The 19,462-nt window shown below is 35.6% G+C and overlaps 1 protein-coding gene across 22 annotated transcripts in view; it reads right to left on the reverse strand.

Annotated features, from left to right (window-relative positions):
- CREM (cAMP responsive element modulator) overlaps window positions 1–19,462 on the reverse strand; it is a 71,450-nt gene that overhangs the window by 19,888 nt on the left and 32,100 nt on the right. For 11 of the 22 annotated variants that reach the window (XM_082739748.1, XM_082739747.1, XM_082739744.1 and 8 more), the window contains 4 exons: window positions 13,819–13,965; window positions 10,641–10,738; window positions 10,339–10,481; window positions 1,782–1,970 (listed from right to left, as the gene is read on the reverse strand). In XM_082739748.1, the coding sequence (XP_082595874.1) occupies window positions 1,782–1,970; window positions 10,339–10,481; window positions 10,641–10,738; window positions 13,819–13,965 (577 nt within the window). Of the gene's footprint in view, window positions 1–1,781; window positions 1,971–6,817; window positions 6,862–10,338; window positions 10,482–10,640; window positions 10,739–13,818; window positions 13,966–14,112; window positions 14,217–19,462 lie in introns of those variants that run through there. The other 11 variants (XM_082739725.1, XM_082739724.1, XM_082739723.1 and 8 more) reach the window with 3 other exon arrangements.

The following is a 19,462-nucleotide window of genomic DNA, read 5'->3' on the forward strand; positions in this document are numbered from 1 at the left end:
GGTTTTATTATTATATTGTTATTGTTTAGAAACTCAAATTTATTCTAAATGCATACTGACGAATAATGGTTCACTAAGCTATATCAGCACTGAAAGATTTTTTTTTTTTTTAATAAAAAAGGGAAACTTGTCCTGTGCGATAACAAACCTGTATGGTACTACTGGCATATAGAAAAGGAGACCAGTATGGGAGCACTGGGATGGTATAGTCAGTTAAGTGTCCCTCTCTTGGTTTCAGCTCAGATCATGATCTCAGGGTCATGGGTCTGAACTCTGCGAGGGCCTCTGTGCTCAGCACAGAGTCTACTTAAAACTAACTCTCCCTCTGCCCTTCCTTCTCTTATTCTCTCTAAAATAAATAAATCTTAAAAAAAGAAAAAAAAAAGTAGACCAATAGTACAGAATAGAGAGTTTTGAGACAGATCCAAGTATACACGAGAACCCACTGTATAATTAAGATTTTTAGCCCCATAAATTAATGGGGAAAAGACAAACAATGAGTAGGGGAAAACTGGCTCCCTATGGAATTCAAAAATGAAATCCACCTAGTACTATATACCAAGGTAAAATTCCGGTGGACTAAGGACAAAATGTGAAAGGTAAAACTATAAAGCTAATATAATTATTATAGGAAAATATCTTTGTGACTTACAGAAGAAAAAAGGGTTCCTAAATAAAATCCCACAAGCACAGAACTCTAATTAGTCTATTATCTACGCAAAATAGAAAAAAAAATTTTAAAGCTCTTCTGGTGAAAGTATTAGGTTTACAGTGGATTTCCATATAAAAAAAGATAAATTAGAAGAAATAAGGATTCTTTATGGTTATTTATTTAAACATAGAGGGATCATGATAATCAGGGGAAATAAAGCAGGTGGCTTTGATTTTACAATTAAAAGAAAACAAAGTATTAGGTATGTACTATGAATTTGTTTTACTCCATACATGGAGTGCAACTACCACTCAGTTCTTCATACATTTTTATTATAGTCCACATTAACCCCCAAAATACCTAAGAGAAAGGCTAGTATCAAGAGATTCATCATTCAGAATCTGCTTTTTTCCAAACTTGCAAGACTTTCAAACCAAAAGAACAAATATTATTCTCTTTAAAATTAGTGCTACATCAAACATCCTAAGCAAATGCTAAGAGGAATAGAGTTAAATGAAAACATAGGATTTTTACAAGTTGTATTAAACACATTATAGTTACTATGAGCAAAACTGAATGAAATTAAAATAACGTATAACTTGAATTTAATTGAAATCCTAGGTTACCCTAAAAGTTTAGGGTTACATCCCAAATGTTTCATTTTACTACTTCCACCTGACATTTAAATATACTAGAATGGTCTAAAGAGGAAAAAAAACAAAAAAGCATTTGTTTTGAAATGTCTAGAAATTAGATTTAAAGAAAAACCCCCAATTCAGTGCACCACACACTGGATATTTAAATCTTCATAGACCAGGTAATAAAAATATGTATTAGGTACAACATTTATAACCCCCAAATGAAGATTATTTACTTAATTAAAAAGTTCATTCACGTGTCCCAAGTCTTTTTCCCATCATGCTATTCAGAAGAGAACCTTTCTTTACAGCCAATAAAACCTGCTAAAAAGTGAAAATCATGTAATTTAACGTGTTGTTGAATGTACTAAAATAAGTGCCTCCCCCCAAATCTGCCTCCTGTATATTTCAGGAAACTATAAAATTCCCACTAACTGGTGTGATATAGTGAGGCATAGGTATTCTAAATGTACGAGATTAATAAACTATACCTTGAACAACAACCTGGCTGCCTGGGACAAAGAACTGCTGTGTGCCATCAGCTGACTGTGCTGCATACTGTACAATTGTAGCACCTGGCGGAGGAGCTCCTGAATTTGTCATTGTTAATGCCTGCAGTCCCTGAACACCATCAGATCCTGGGTTAGAAATCTGGATTGTTCCACCTTGGGCTATAGCAACTTAACAGAAAAAGAAAAGAAATATTAGAGAATTTCAAGATTCACTTGTAATAATTCCATATTGGAAGAATACACTGTGGCTCTGTTAATTACCAATGCTTCTCATTGTCAGTTTACCCTTATTTCTCTATGCTGAATTGATAAGGAGATCCTTCTTCATGGGACAACACTCTGAAAAAGCTCATAGACACTGGAAAATATCTTATATTCAGAATTATTTGACATACATAGAACCCAGGAGTTTGTCTCCTCCCTGGTATCCATCCAGCTAAATTACTTAAGAGGAAGAGTGGAGATGAGGACAGGGAGGAAGACCGGCTTCTTGGTTTTCTCCTTCTCTCTCAGATGTTTTTAGTTATAGATAAATAGCATTCTTCTGATATTTAAAAAGTAGTCAGTAAAATTCCTTGAGCATCACAATTACAATGAATTTATACCTTCATTCAGCCAACTACTTCTCTAATTTATCATCAGAAGAATTAGCTCTTAATGGAATATATTACTATATATTTTGGTTTTAAAGCTTAAGTCTACAAAACTGTAACCTTTACCATTTTGACTATGTCAGGAGAATCCTGAAATATAAAGCATTAAGTTGCAAGGGACCTTAAAATATATAAATATATATTTATTTTTATACACACACACACACACACACATACACAAATTTTTAATATAAAAATACTGAAAGAATCTGTGCTACAATATTTACCTCTATCAAGTGTCTTGAATAACTGCAGCTCATGGCAACAAATAGGAGGCAGAATTCCTCTAAACACTGAGACTTGCCAGTCATGTTTAAAAGTTAACATATTAACCAAAAGTTCCCAAAGAACAACTGATCAAATGTTTTGTTTTTAAATTTCACTCTAATAGACAAATAACCACTGTTTAAAATATCTGAGAGTTCGGTATACTTTAATGTAAATATTATGACTCTATGGTTTAAGTGGAACCAAAGGCTATGCTCTCCAAAAAAAAAAAAAAAAAAAAAAAAAAAATCACATATAAACTAGCTCATTAGATTTACAATGAAGACAATGACACATCAGAATAACGCAACACATATAAATCAACATAAATGCCTTAAAGGAATGTTACAGTAGTGTCAAAATATATGTTAAATATTTCTGACTTATTCCTTAACGTCTTCAACAGTATCAGAGCAAAACTTGCATAAACTTACAAACTACTTGGGAAGAATAACAACAAATCTTTAGTTCCTCAACCTGAGGCCTAACATAGAAAGATGGTTAACATTTTAAAAAAGATTTCTGCAAGATTCATTCTCTGTTTTTTTGCTCTTTGACAGGCCACCAATAGGATATGGTTGACAGAAACTGAAGAATCAGTTCATAACATCAAGGATCGCTTCTCGGCCTTTTGGCTAAGATCAAGCATAATATCAAGGATGCTGAGGTTGAGAAATTTATGTAATTTATGTATTTCTTTATCTGGCTCATGTAGAGCATCATATTCTGTACACATTTTAAAAACAAGATTTCAAGGGTCTCAGGATTCACCCTTTGTAACAAAAGGGTTTGGAAGAAACCTAACTTTCTTAGAAGTATGAAAGAGAAGAGATATTGCTTCCGCAGATCTTCATGACTGGACATGAATTTACTTCATATGTTATCATTTATCTGAATGTGTGCTTTCAGTTGATAATTAGTTTGGTGTTACAGAAATCGTGCTTTAGAAGGAGCAGGCACAGGCAGTGTAATCACGATGTGGAAGAAACACAAAGCACAGCATATAAGAGGCACTCAATAAATGATGAATGAATGGCTATCATTTCTTCAGGACAGACTACATCATAAACAACTTGAGCTACTTGTGAATCTAGAAGAGTTAAATAAGGTATGGTTTCAAATTCTAAATACAGAACTTAATTTTCAGTGCCAATACAATTAACAAGATTTGGGACTGGTAAAAAAATCCAAGGTAGTTGCTGCCAAGGATAAGAACATGAAATAGCTAGATAACAAAGACCCTTACTTTTTCTCTTTTCATATTTTCTTTTTTTCCACCTTTTATTTTTTTCAATAATGTTTCCTCATAGTTCCAAATACACTTCTTTGCTTTCACGCTGTGAAATGTAAATACATAAAGAATCTGTTCCTCTCAGGGTACCTGGATGGCTCAGTGGGTTAAAGCCTCTGCCTTCAGTTCAGGTCATGATCTCAGGGTCCTGGGATCAAACCCTGCATCAGGCTCTCTGCTTAGCAGGAAGCCTGCTTCCTCCTCTTTCTCTCTCTCTCTGCCTGCCTCTCTGCCTACTTGTGATCTCTGTTAAATAAATAAAATCTTAAAAAAAAAAAAAAAGAATCTGTTCTTCTCATCATTTTATTTTCTGGTCAAGTCATTATATAATTAGTGGAAAACAAAAGCTACACACACACACACACACGCACGCACACACACACACACACACACTAGCGCTAGGGGAAAACATTTCTACTGATAAGTCTTGTACTTTAACCTAGCTCTTATTTTTTATACCAAAGGTACTTTTGATTTTGGCATTATCAAATGACAGAGGACCTTACCATTCAAAATGTTACCTCTCATTTGACAATAAACAAGATTTCCCAATGCTTCAGGATACTAGAATTAGGTCTCTCTGTGTGTGTATTCAAGATTTGAAGAGGAAACTATTCAGGTTACAAAATACTCAAGGATAGCAAAATATGTGTTTTCAGTAAACACATATCAAGATAAATAGTGGGAAAAATTAAGATGAAATTAACTGAATGACTTTAGTCACATCTTTTGTTTTACCTAATTACTTTTCTAAACTTATGGAAATTTACTAGTAAACATAAAAGTAGAAAAAATTGTGTGTCATCTATTTTCCTTCCTTGCCCACACATTCTCAAACTTTTTTTTTGGGGGGGGGGGGTCTGGAGTATTCTAAAACAAATCCCAGACATCATATCTGGCTAACCATTTTTAATTAAAATGATTGGCCCATATGGAGGCCATTAGTAACCAATGAAGATAAGATACCATGGTATTTCCGACTGATTTTACTTTGCAGACCTAGGCTTTTTTAATGATTTCTTAGACTGACACATGCAACTGAGGTATAAAAGCTTCTACCTATGGCCTCACTGCTGATCACAATGAAGAGTCCATACTGGTCTATGAAGACTGGGATGCAAACATAAGTAAAAGTGTCTTTATTTTAGCTTATATACATACCGATTTTCCTCTTTTAAGCAATCCTTAATAACATTAGTTTGATAATCTAAATTGAATTAAAATTGAACTAGATTATATAATCAATTAAATTCTACTTCAACGTCCATATTAAAAGATTCAAGCCTGTTAGTGTATTACTGCTCATCATAATGGTGGGTAGAGGTTAGGCTCTGTTGTCCTAGTTGTTCTGGGAGTTAGCTAACTTTTTTTCCCTCTTAAGTCTCAGGTAAGCTATTCCCCATAACTAAATTTGACTCACGTCTCTGGTGGTCTTTTAAGGTGGGGATAATATTCAATTGGCATTTCAACTCTATACCCACAGTTTGAACATTGGACACACTGACCCTACATTAAGAGTTTGTTTAGGGGCGCCTGGGTGGCTCAGTGGGTTAAGCTGCTGCCTTGGCTCAGGTCATGATCTCAGGGTCCTGGGATTGAGTCCCGCATTGGGCTCTCTGCTCAGCAGGGAGCCTGCTTCCTCCTCTCTCTCTCTGCCTGCCTCTCTGCCTACTTGTAATCTGTCAAATAAATAAAAAAAATCTTAAAAAAAAAAAAAGTTTGTTTAGACAGAATATAAAATCACTAATTTACTAAGCATTTTTCTATTAAGTTGGTTTTAGTGGTTGCAAAAATGTCTCTATATACATCCTTATATAGTCAAGTTACTGAGTTTCGAATCAGTATTAACCCAAGTACAGTTTCTCCACTCCCAATTTACCATACACCACAGTAACCAGGATGACCTCCGATCAACCATTGTAGGCAATAAATTCTTTAAAAATTCCTAGTTTACAAAACTGTATTTAAAAAATCTGCTACTTCTCTACTCACTGCCATTGAGCACTCCTTTCCCAGAGCTATTAATATCACGGAAGTAAGAAAACATTTTGTGTGGGATGAAAATTTGAGAATTTTGGCAAAAAACTTTTTTTTAATTAAAAAAGCAATATTTTAAAGTTTTGTATGATCAATAAAGAAAGAAGAAGAGAAAGATAAGAGTTCATGACCAAATGAGGAAGGAGTAGAATTTATTTAGATTAAGATTTCATCTGACTTTTCGTTTGATACTAATATCTTTGTAATCCTAAACCTGAATATATGAGCTAATTCAAATACATAAACATTAAATGTTTAATGATAATTTAAAATCCTCTTTATTCCAAATTCCAAAAGAAATTCATAAATAAAATCCACTTAATTAACTTTATAAAGAACAGCAGACCTTATGCCAGTGAATTCTCAAGTTTAAATTTAAAAAAGGGAGCATGGAACAGAACCTGTGAGTACCTGTGCCTTAAAAACCAAGAGGTTCATAGAGCTGAAGGGAGACTAAAATAGCCTTGTGCTGTAACAAGAATAGCAACACCAAGATTAAAAAGCCAGATTTACATTAACCAGATACCTTCTATGTTTGCTTTGAAAGCTACCTTGGAAGAATGTAAGCAAAGTCATTACTAAGAACTACAAATGCAACTGCATTTACTTTAGAATGCTACTCCTATCATGCAAATTCCTTTTATGGTGTTTATTCATAGGAGTCTCCTGAGAATTCTGAATTCTTTAAGTAGCCCACAAAGTTCACACAGATCTCTTTTTATAATGGTGGATTTTGGATTGACCCACTTACCTTTAGTGTATAAGAATTCCAGTAAAGATGGGTTAACAGAGACTCATTCTAACAAGGTTCCTAGTAAAATAAAGTAGGGACAAGCAAAGAGACAAGGGACATTTAGAAAAAAAATAATCTTGGGCAATAGTCCTTAACTGGTAAGGGAAGAGGTCAGGTATAGCAGAGTGAGGAACAACAACAACAACAACAACAACAACAACAACAAAAAACTTTGTTTTTAGAGAAAATTTAATGAATTAAGAAACTGCAAACATTTAAATTCCTTTAGTTACTTTTACTATGTTTATGAAATTCATTCCCATTTAATGTAGATCTTAAATGGCTTATGCAACAAGTAACATTCTTTGCTAATTCTGAGATTATTAGAACTGCTCTCTTTCAGAAATATCTCTTGAGACAAAACAAATTTTCTTTGGCCAGAATGTCTTAATTGGCCTACATACAGCAATCCTATCCCTAAGATCTGTACTTCCAGAAAAGATTTTGCAAGTGTAGCTGACTTTCTTGGTGTTGCAATAATGAATCCCTGTCCATTTAAAAGTATTTTTACTAATCTCAGGGAGTAGACTATTCTAACTTTCACTTCTTAGTTTCTGTGATTAAAAAAATAACTTGAAAAAATAAGGTGAACTTCTGTCAAAAACTTCCAACTATTAAAACATATGAGAAAGCCTGAATATGCTCATTTTTATTTTATTTCTTCAACTTTGACACACAAAGTCCTTTAGTTTTTGTTTTTAACTCCAACTAGCTCATTATAGTAAATTAAAAATAAGTAATCTAAAATAATAATCTTTGGAAAAAAAAAAAAAAGCAAAGCCTGGGGGAAAGTCATTCATAAATAAAAACTGAAGAAAGAATTAAACCTACAAAAAATACATTTTATAGTAAAAGGTTATGAGAGGGTCTCAAAAACAGGTACATGTAAATAACCCAGAATAATTCTCCAGAAATTCTAGTAAACTTCTGTAGTCTAAACCCCAAAGGACACCAGTAATTATTTCATTTTTTTTAGATATCCAGGGAGCAACATTAAAGCATTAATACCTGTTAAGATTCCTACTAAGAAATCTGATTAATGAAAATGAATCTTGTTTATGTGTAAATATATATTTACCCTCCAATGAAAGTAAATGTCTTTTTTAAATACTTTAAATGTTAGTATTCACCTTTCAGAAGAAAGAAATATCAACATAACCAACCAAGTGTCACTAAACATCTAAGAGATGCATTTTAACTGCAAAGGCAGTTACCACTCTTCATGAAGCAATAAAAATGGCAATTTCTACCTGCAGAGAGCACATACAAAATAATCACATCTTTTAACACCTGCCAGGATCATATTATATGGGTCTAAATTAAGAAACCTCAATAAGAGACAGTCTGTGACCTCTAATGAGGCAAACAGATAAACATCTAACTTCTAAACTTTCAATTTGCTGTTCTCAACCATAACTCCTGACTCTACTCCCACCACCCTGCACCCACAGTGACGTCAGTCTCCTGCCAGGCCCCAGCTGCAAGTGGGTGCACTCAGAGCACAGGAAATACAGGCTTTGTTGCTACCTGGAGGGAAAGTTCACGTATGAGACGCTGGCTTACATTTCTGTTTTGTGTCAAAAGTAGCATGTCTGTTTTATGCCACTTTTCCCTCTTATTTCCTTTTGTCCTCATGCTAACCCCAGAGTGTGGCAAATTTTAGTATTATTCCTACTTGAAAGACCCCGAGATGGGAAAATAAAGCTTCTCTATCTGATCCAGTTGGTGAATGGCAGGACTTGGAGCCTTCCCCAGACCATCCCTAGCTTCGATATTCTTGCAACCCAATGCTTTCACAATTTCAAATTTTCAACTAATAACCTAGGCAAAATAACCTACAGCATCCCTTTCCATATCACTTGTAAAGAGATCACCACTTCTATAAATTCCTAAGCAGCGTCGGGATATGTCAAAGAAATGTTTAAGATGAAAACATCTTAGATCACCCCCAAACTTTAAGATGTCTTAGCATTATTTCATCAGTAATTTCCAACCTTTTCCCTATCACACCACAAATAGAAAATGATAGTATGTGTACAACCCACTGCTCAAGACCAGACCTGAACAATGAGGAGTTTCCAGCAGCTCCAAGCCCTGCCCAGCCACTCCAGGGACTGAGAGCATGAGGCACTCACACTTGTGTACCTTTGTGTTGCCCTACAGAAGCCTGCCAGCTGGCAAACTCTGATTTACACTTCTAAAACTCCCACCACCTATTCTGACTGGTCAGACAGAAAGGTATACAAATCAGAGAAATAAAAAAAAAAAAAAAAAAATTACAGTGAAACCTCAAGGTCTAACTCTTGACACAGGCAGTGGCGAGTTTCCTTTTCCTAACATTGACTTTGGACCTGTTCATTCAGCACCCCATAGAGGTTGTGGACAAATTATACCCCAATTCTGCTAGGTGTCATGGTAGAAGAACCTGAAGAACCAGAATTGCCAAATGAGAATTTGTTTAATACTGCAAATCTACCACCATCAAAATAAAAAACTCTAAAAAACTAATGACTATATAAGGTCTTCCCATATAATAAAGAGTATCATTTGTTTTAATAGCCACAACTTAAAGACTTGAGAGTTTTCTAGGTATTACTGTTTTTATAAAGGGAAAACAGAAAACATATCTAAAAATCTTACCTTCATATTTAAACCAACACAGTATTTAATATCACATACATTCCATTACCTAAGTAGCTTTTATTTTAAAATATTTTTTCTTTTTCCTAGCTTTTCTTTCTTCTTTTTGTTTTTCTTCCTAGCTCTTGTTTTTTTACTAAAGCATTTTTATGTATATCAAATGTGCTTGATTTGAGAAAAAAAATCAGTGCTTTAATTAGAGCAAAAAGCACAGGATTAACAGCCCATTAAAATGCACAAGACTAAATGTGAACGTATCTGTTTATTTACAGCTTTTGATGTTTAAAATTTCAAATAAAATGATCTGTCCAATTGCTGTACTTTTAAAAAAATAAATCATTTTTCCATTCTCTTCTAGAAAAAGCTGCAGCACAAATTAACAAAGACTAGTGAAAACATAATTACATTTAAAACAATTTAGGAAACATTATGTACCTCTTTTAGATTAGTAAGCATAATATGTAATTGTTGGTAACAAAAGCCAACAAGAATGAAATACAGACATTTATATCTTATGTTTGCATGCATCTTATAAAGATAACAAAAACAGTAAGTTTTAAATTTTTATCAGACATGAATATAAACATATAAATAGGCACACCCTCCCTTTATTTTTACCCCAAATTTTTCTTCTATATTCAGTAAAAATACTTTAACTTTTCAAAAGTATATGACAGGTCTCAGTACAAATCTCTCACTTCTTTAACATGTACTTTTCATTCTATGATACACACAGTTTAGATATTACGATGCATTTTTAAATGAAACAATTGAATGCCAAACCCAAGTTGCTTCAATGTAACTAGAGAAGACTTAAAGCTAGCACTGTAACATAGCGAATTGCAGCATACATACTGTATTGCCCCGTGCTAGTCTGATATATGCTAGTCGGTACTGCCATGGTAGCGATGTTAGGTGGCGTTCCTTCTTCCTCTGATTTTTCTTCTTCAATCTTGGGAACACCAGGCACATCAGAGGAAAGTTCATTCAGTATTTTTCTAAAACATAATTTGACAACAGAAATAATCAAGTTACGTGAATGAAATTTAAAACAGAGAAACTATTATGGACTTGGTTTGATACATAATTATTTGATACATAATTATTCTCCCTTTTTGGAAAAGGTATCTTTAGAGTAGGAAACTTAAATAACTTACCTATAAGAGGGTCTTCGTGAAAGGATTTCTCTACGTTTATGAGAATCAATTACACCTTCTGATTCTGCAGACTCATCTGTCTCTGCAATTGTTGCTACCTATAATACAAGAGTTTCTGAAATGCATCATAAAATATATGATTCTCCTTCATTCAAAAAACGGTGCTTAAGGGTCTAGATACCAGGTGCTGGGAAAGTGTCCAGCAACAGAACACATTGAACCTGCACTACTGCAGTGCACACCTGGCTTAGGAAAGGGAGCAAAGACACACACATATTTCAGTTGTAGAGCAGGTATGTGTGGACAGGAATGGCTCAGATAATAAATACTACAGAAATGCAAATGAAGGTGGTTGGCATGGCCAGTGAAGTTTCACAGGAAAGGACTACATATAAGATACCTAAGACTTAAGATCCCCACCCTAAACCTACACTTAGAAACCCAATGGGGATTGAGTGAGCTAGTGACAGGCAAAATAAAGTGTCTGGACTTCACTGTCCTCTTTATAATACCACAGTTGACTTGAGCTGGGTCTTCAAACAGACAGTAGATAGATTCAAAGAAGCAAACAAGTAAACAAGCCTGATTAAAGTTAGGATTTATAGGACAAGAAGTCAGATGGGGCTTGATGGTGGTAAATCTTGAAGGTCAAAATAAGGAACTTCTCCTTAAAGATCAGAGTTTTAAGCATGATTTCATTTTTCAAGTCACATAATAATCACAGGATTTTAAGGGAAGTCTGCAAACTAAAATAATGAATCTCTACAATCACGTGATGGCTCTCAATATACCTTGCCATTATCATTCAGGGGCTAGGGTAGTTTTGAGTTTATAAAACTCACTTTTCTTCATATTACAATTACAGGAGAATCTGATTTGGGCAAAATCAAAAGAACTTGTTTAAATGTCAACAATGCAAGCAGGAATATATACTTCTTGAAGCACACTGGTGTACATAATGTTCACTTGCACATATGACCATGCATCTCTGGTCAGGGCCACCCTACACATAAGCACAGGCACCAGTGAACAGAATTTAGAAAAAATGTTATGGTAATCAACAATCATATGTCCCCACCATACAGTATCTCTTTACACTAGGCTTTCACACATCTCTCATATACTCGTAACAAAGCCCGTATGTGAGGTAGGATACTATTTTACCCACTTTAGAAAAGTGATAGCTAAAGTTCACATGGATAGGTTAAGAGACAACCATTGTTCAACAAGCAGGAATTCTAAGACAATATCCACTGGCACTTACCTCTACACCAAAGATAATTAAATCACCTACTTAACAAAACCCAAAAAAGCCTACTGAGTATAAGATAATACTTTCTTCCAATAGCTGCCAGAAATATCTAGAGCAGAAATATCTGCGTCCCAAAAAAAAGTCCTAATTCAAAAAGAGTGGAAGGATTTTCTTGTGCTATAATTAGGGTCAGAAAGAGTCAGACTCTTGGAACCAAGGGTCATTATGAGAAAAAGAGACAATGCTAAGAATGATTCTTACTCTTTTGAAAAGACACTTGTGCAGCAAAGCTAACTAAGCTTTTAATGCATGTGTATTTATTACTTCAAATACCACGTTGCAACCTTATTCTGCTATAAACTGTACTCAAATATGCAAGGGACAAGACTGATTATGTATGCACCCCTATGTTTTCCTCACCGATTTTTTTGTCATCAGTTATGTTCAAATAATTTCAATATCTAAAGGAAAATAACTGAGCTAAAAAGAAAAAAGAAGTAAATTCAATAACTAAGAAAATTATGCTTTAAAAAATGCATACATACTTACACCCATCAGAATGGCTAAAATCAACAACAGAAGAAACAACAAATGTGGACAAGGATGTGGAGAAAAAGGAACCTGGTACACTGTTGGTGGAATGCAAACTGGTGTGGTCACTCTGAAAACAGTGTGAAGGTTCCTCAAAAGTTGGAAAATAGAATTACCCTACAATCCAGCAATCACGCTACTGAATATTTACCCAAAGAATATAATACCACTAATTCAAAGGGATACATGCACCTCTATGTTTATAGCAGCATATTTATAATAATGAAATTGTGGAAGCGGCCCAAGTGTCCATAAGTGATGAATGGATAAAGATGAGGTCTATACTACAATGGAATATTACTCAACCATAAAAAGAATGAAACACGGCCATTTGCCACAACATGGAGAGCAATCGGGAGTATAATAATGAAAAGCTAAATAAGTCAGAGAAAGACGAAAACCACATGATTTCACTCAGATGGAATTTATGAAATGAAACAAGCAAAGGAGAAAAAAGGGAGAGAGAAAGAGACAACCCAAGAAACAGACTCTTAATTATAGGGAATAAGTGACAGTCACCAGGAGGGAGGGATGTAGGGGGATGGGTGACATAGGTGATGGACCATAAGGAGCACACTTGCTGTGATGAGCTCTGGGTGTTGTGTTGGAAGTGCTGAATCACTACACTGTACCCCTGAAACTAATATCACACCATGTGTAAACTAACTGGAATTAAAATAAAAACTAAAAAATTCATACTTAATTTACATCTACTGATGCATAAAAATGTTTTAGCTTCAAGAAATGTTAAGGATTTGTAATCAACTCTGATGACAAACTTAAAAACAGATCTCTGGATCATAACCATAATAATCATGTCTACAAAAACCAAGGTTTTATCTGAGAGGGGATGATGATTAGAAGCATAATACCAAGGTAACAATAATATCCTATCGTTCTTATAAGTTATACTGAACTAAAAATAAACTTCCACCTACTTAACTAATGTAAGTACTTATGAAAACAGTAATCTTTATATTACTATTTTTATCAGGCATCTTCAAAGAATCCTCAAAACATTTTTAAGAACCATTGGAGAGCTTTGCTAAATAAATCTGAGTCTGAGCACAGAGCAACGACACAAAGAATTACTCATCTGGCAATTACTCACCCTGTAAATTAAGAACAAAAAACAAAACTGCAACTCTTAAGTCAAATCATGTATTTAGCAGGACACAATGCACTTTGCATAGGAAACGGAAATTCCCCCAAATTTCTAATAAAAAGACTTGAGCATAAAAGCTACACAAAGAAAAAGATGATACATGAATTAATAAAAGGAAAAAAAAAAAATAGAAGAAAGTCAAAGACAAATCATCCAGGAACGCAGCTAACCTGAACAGTTTGTATTTGTGGTGACTGAATAACCGATGGCTGTGGTGTCTGAATTACTCCCTGGACATGTACAGTTTGGCCTGAAGGTAACTGTACTAGAGTTACAGCTGGGGAGCCTCTTCCGGTGCCTGATCCAGCTACAGAAACCTGCAAAAATGATCATCATTCAGGATTAAGGCTGGACATTTTCTGTTTTGTTTTGTTTTTAAAGAAATACCACTCACTATTATGACTGGCCATTTCTTCCTTCCTTTCACCTGCTTCTAATAAATGACAAACTCACGGGGTACTTACCATTAGGAGGTGGTTACTGTCCTGGAACAGTCATTCTCTGATGTGATAGATATTAAAGAACCCATGCTCCTCACTTTCGGTTCCCATGCTTCGATGGCTAAGAATGTTCCAAGCCCAAAGTTCTAAAGCAGTTAAACTACCTCACTACGACCTCACGACTATTAACAGTGAATCCTTATTTAGGCCCAAGTATAAATTACCCTCTCCAACTTCCTAAGAGAAATTGGAGACAGAACTTAAATATGGTGAATTATTTTTTAATAAATGAAATGTTCAAAATAGGATATTCTGGTACTACTCCAGAGATAAGCTAATGCCTTGTCTCTATACTAATGAAAGTCATACTTTTATGTCCCCATAATCACAAAAAAGGCACAGGCCAGAGGAATTCCAGGATTTCTCATGCTCTTAGTGTGTCTGATCCAAAGAAAGTGCATGCCTTAGATCTGAAATGTCCCTCTTACAGTTTTCCTCCTTGCTACCTACAGCATGTACAGAAAGGGCCAAAACCATCACTTAGCTTACACAAAGAAAGTACAACCATCTCCCAGTACCCCTGAGTAGTTTCAACAGAGATCCCTATAGCAAAACACAGTACTTCCACCCCCGCTGGATTCAAAACCTGTCAAGTTTTCTAATTAGTCAACAACTCAATCCTATAGGCAGGCCAGTGTAATCTTATAAACTTTGCCTCATTTTACTGTTTCACTCACTATTCAGTATGACTTACTTAAAAGAGTCAAAGACTTTGGAAATGAAATAAGTAAAATAAGCTACCAGTTTCTGCTACAAATGGTAGTAGAACCACAAGATCTAAAACTTTGAAGGAACCCTCTATATAGGGCCTCACTTTAAGAAACACCGATGATTTCCAAGCTACTTACACTTAAAAACAATTATTAAAAACTGGGCTTATAATAAATAATTGTAAGATTTATTTATAAGCTCATTTCTTTAGAAAGCAAACTTCTCTGGTAATCCAAAAGTAAAAATCTTTCATCCATGCAAGAGAACCTATGTGATGAGCATTGTACTAGGTGCACTAGGGTAGAAATAAAATTGGTAAAACTAACACCTAAGAAACAATAGCACACCAAACACTGTAGAACGAATTGCTCCACTGTATGGGCCATGAAAGTCAGGGGAGTACAGAACAGAATGGGTCTGAACAATACGTACAGGCTTTGTGTAGAAGCCACAGCTTGAGCTAGGCCTGAATAATAGACAGAAAAGGGCAGATACACCCAACATATAGCCCAATGGGCAAGTTCATCCCACCTGCCCCTAGAGCATTATTGTCTACCTCAGATTTTAGGGGAAAGAAAAAGATTATACCATAGTAGAACAAATACATTTAACAACCAGAAGTTAAAAAAAAAAAGGAAGGATTTATTCTAGAAATGACAAAGCAGCACAAAAGACACATCTGTATAAACAATAAAAAGGCATCCACCTCTTTGTGGACAAATTACCAAAAGGTATGCCTTCAGCCACACAGATAATTCTCAAACTTTTTAGTCTCTCAGGACACCTGTACTCTCTTAAAAATTATTAATGACTTAAAGAGCTCTTGCTTGATTTATATCCAGTCAGATGCCGTAAATGTTTAACACTCAGTGTTGGGGAAGAGAGAACCTTGATTTCAAATGTTTGCTGATTTCTGTAATGTGAAACCCCGACTATGGCAGATTTCAGGTTACCAACAGATGACACTGAACACAAAGCTGGAAAAAGATGCAGGCAATCAGTTCTCACAAGCCAGCTCCAGCATATCACTGGTTATATGTATATGTATCAATATTTACCATATTAGAAATTAAAACTGAAAAATTTTTATACCTTAAAAATAATTCTACTACATGTTAACACAAATAGTACTTTATTAAAAATAATTACATTTTCCAAAACAGAAAAATTAGTGACCAGAGTATCAATGTTTTACTTTTTTACAAATTCTTTCAATGTTTAGTTTATTTGAAATCAGCCAAATTTTCATACCTACTTGTGCACTGAATCTGTTACAAGATTTTACTTGATAAGTGAAGATTTGGACCTCACCGAATTTTCTCTGTTACTACACCAAAACTGAACAGGTGGTTATTTCATAAAAATCAGTTGCAATGGGGAATCTGAAACCACAAGTTATATTAAAATCCACTGACCAATCCTGCACTTTGAATGGGTCTCATGCATGATTCTGTAACATCACGCAGTAGTTATTTGGAAAATATTGGCTCACTGGATTAAGCAGATCTCCCAAATGCTGACGTATTTCATGATACTTTATCAGAAAACCTCATTCATTAAAACCAACATCAATCTCATCAGAATACTATAAATCGAAAAGCTACCAAGCTCACAATGTAGATACAGGATTTCCAAAATTCAGAACTTCTCCCTAAAAGCCTGAATTTTATCATAGACAATAAACACTGCTAACTGTTTTCCTTGAAGTGACAAGCTTATTTCATTTGCTTTTAAGAAAATGTTTTCCAGGGGCACCTGGAGGCTGGTTAAGCCTCTGCTTTCGGCTCAGGTCATGGTCTCAGGGTCCTGGGATAGAGCCCCAAATCGGGCCCTCTGTTCAGCAGGGAGCCTGCTTCCCCCCTATCTCTGTCTGCCTCTCTGCCTATTTGTGATCTCTCTTTCTGTCAAATAAATAAAATCTAAAAAAAAAAAAAAGAAGAAGAAGAAGAAGAAGAAAAAAGAAAATGTTTTCCAAACGCTCAAGTTTGAATAGCCATGCTTTGGCTATTGGCTATTCTTTAGAGAAAACTGACGTCCTATGGGAAAAAACTCAGCTAGTTCATTTCAACACTCAAACAATTACACAAGTGTTTTTCTTCAAGAACACCATCAGTCTTTACTGCACAGCAGAAATGCTTTCAGTAAACATACCAATTTCATAACACAGAATATTAGAACAACATGTACTTAAGGATCAGGGTTTGATACAATTGGTACTATTTACGGCTTCATCACGGTATTTTGTCTCAAATAAATCCGTAAAATCCTTTAAAAAATTGTTTAAATGAAACTGATGTGTCGATTTGTGTTTTTTTTAACTTGCAAAGTGAATGGCGGTGAAGAATACACTGATTACTGGTATAGTTTGATGTCACTGACTTGATTCGTGCTAAGGCACCAACAGCTTTAATCCTACCCTCTTCTGTTTTTACACCATCAGTATAAATATCATTACAGAGAAAAAGGAAAATAAATCTTAGCATTATTATGAAAATAGTCTGGTACTCCTAAACCTCCTGAAAGTCTCCCCTAGGGTTCCGCACACCACATTTTGGAAACCGCTGTTCTATCCCAATGCAGCTTAGACACCCCGCTCACAGTGTAAAAAACTGAGCAGGCTGTGATTTCAACTACAGCACAGAAGCACAACCCACACCACCATAACTCAAAGCTTGAGAGAGAGTTTGCGAGTCAGAGACTGAGTGAAATATAATATGAATTACACCCAAGAGGGGCGCCTGGGTGGCTCAGTGGGTTAAAGCCTCTGCCTTCGGCTCAGGTCATGATCCCAGCGTCCTGGGATCGAGCCCCGCATCGGGCTCTCTGCTTAGCAGGGAGCCTGCTTCCTCTTCCCTCTCTCTCTGCCTACTTGTGATCTCTATCTGTCAAATAAAATAAATAAAATCTTAAAAAAAAAAAAAAAAGAATTACACCCAAGAGTACTACTGGTATCATAGATTGGACCTGTGGATTAAAATGCTGGATGGGGGCGCCTGGGTGGCTCAGTGGGTTAGGCCTCTGCCTTCGGCTCAGGTCATGATCTCAGGGTTCTGGGATTGAGCCCTGCATCGGGCTCTCTGCTCAGCAGGGAGCCTGCTTCCCTCCCCTCTCTCTGCCTACTTGTGATCTCTGTCTGTCAAATAAATAAATAAAATCTTAAAAAATAAAAAATAAAATAAAATAAAATGCTGGATGGCACCCACAAGCATTTTCTGTGTGGAAATACTCCAGCTTTAAATACATCAGATATTCTTTTTTTTTTTTTTTAAAGATTTTATTTATTTATTTGACAGACAGAGATCACAAGCAGGTAGAGAGGCAGGCAGAGAGAGAGAGAGAGAGGAGGAAGCAGGCTCCCTGCTGAGCAGAGAGCCCGATGCGGGACTCGATCCCAGGACCCTGAGATCATGACCCGGGCCGAAGGCAGAGGCTTAACCCTCTGAGCCACCCAGGCGTCCCAAGACATCAGATATTCTGAAGAACTGAACAACTCAAGAAAGATCTGTGAGGTTTTGATAAAGATAAATCATGCTTCAAGTTATTTTAAATATCTTTCAAGTATAATTTTCAAGATTTTAAATTATTAAATAAATCCTCTATCAAAATGGCTTGGTGTTAGTAATACCTGCTGTGGAAAAGGAGCTGTAGCCACTAATACAAAACTGTACTCCTAGAACTCTGGAGATAAGTTATAGGAATTCTGTAACTACAGCGAAACTTCTCTATGTCCAAACTCTGGACAGTGTAAAAGCTCATGAGACAACTCTTTTATTAAACTGCAGAAATACAGGCTGAGAAGCTGCGAATTCAGATGTATCCTTAAAACAAACAAACAAACAAAAAAACCCAAATCCTTAGATATAGAGACATTCTATATTCAGACACTGTATACTCACTGGTTTTGCCAAAACTGGTGATCACTACTAAGCCTATCACTGTATTGGTAAACTGGCTAAACTTCACTGCTACACATTAAAAAATAATAATAAATAAAATAAAAATAAAATTCACGTGGCTCCCTACCTTTAGCATTTCAGTATTATTATATGATTATACTGAGCACATGAGCCACAGCGGAATCTACAGCATCCTTGAAGTAGGGTATTTTACGCAGGTGACATAGAAGGAACACTGGCAGTGATTCAAGGACATGCAGGCAGGCTCCAAAGCCAAAAGTAGGCAAAGAAAGGTGGCACATTCAGTTTTAGGTAGGCTACATTGAAAGCAAGGGTAGGGTAACTACGTGGAAGTGGTAATAAGCAAGGAGAATTTTGCAACTGATGCTTTAGAGCTAGAAAACAAAGATCTCAGAAATACTACGAGCAATCTATTAAGAGTATTATAATTACTTTATTCCTAATGTGCAAACAGAAGTCTAAAGCAGCTCTGGAAAAAGAGAATAGTTTTTCCTAAGAGACACTAGTATAGGGACACAAACTTTAGTTCATCTGAACTAATATATGCATACTGCAGGCAGAAATAAATATTTCTGGGGCACCTGTGTGGCTCAGTCAATTAGGCGTCTGCCTTTGGCTTGGGTTGTGATCCCAGAGTTCTGGGATCAAGCCCTGCGTCAAGGCTCCCTAATGGGCGGGGAGCCTGC

The sequence above is a fragment of the Mustela nivalis genome (assembly GCF_964662115.1).
Source record: "Mustela nivalis genome assembly, chromosome: 7".
NCBI classification, from domain to species: domain Eukaryota; kingdom Metazoa; phylum Chordata; class Mammalia; order Carnivora; family Mustelidae; genus Mustela; species Mustela nivalis.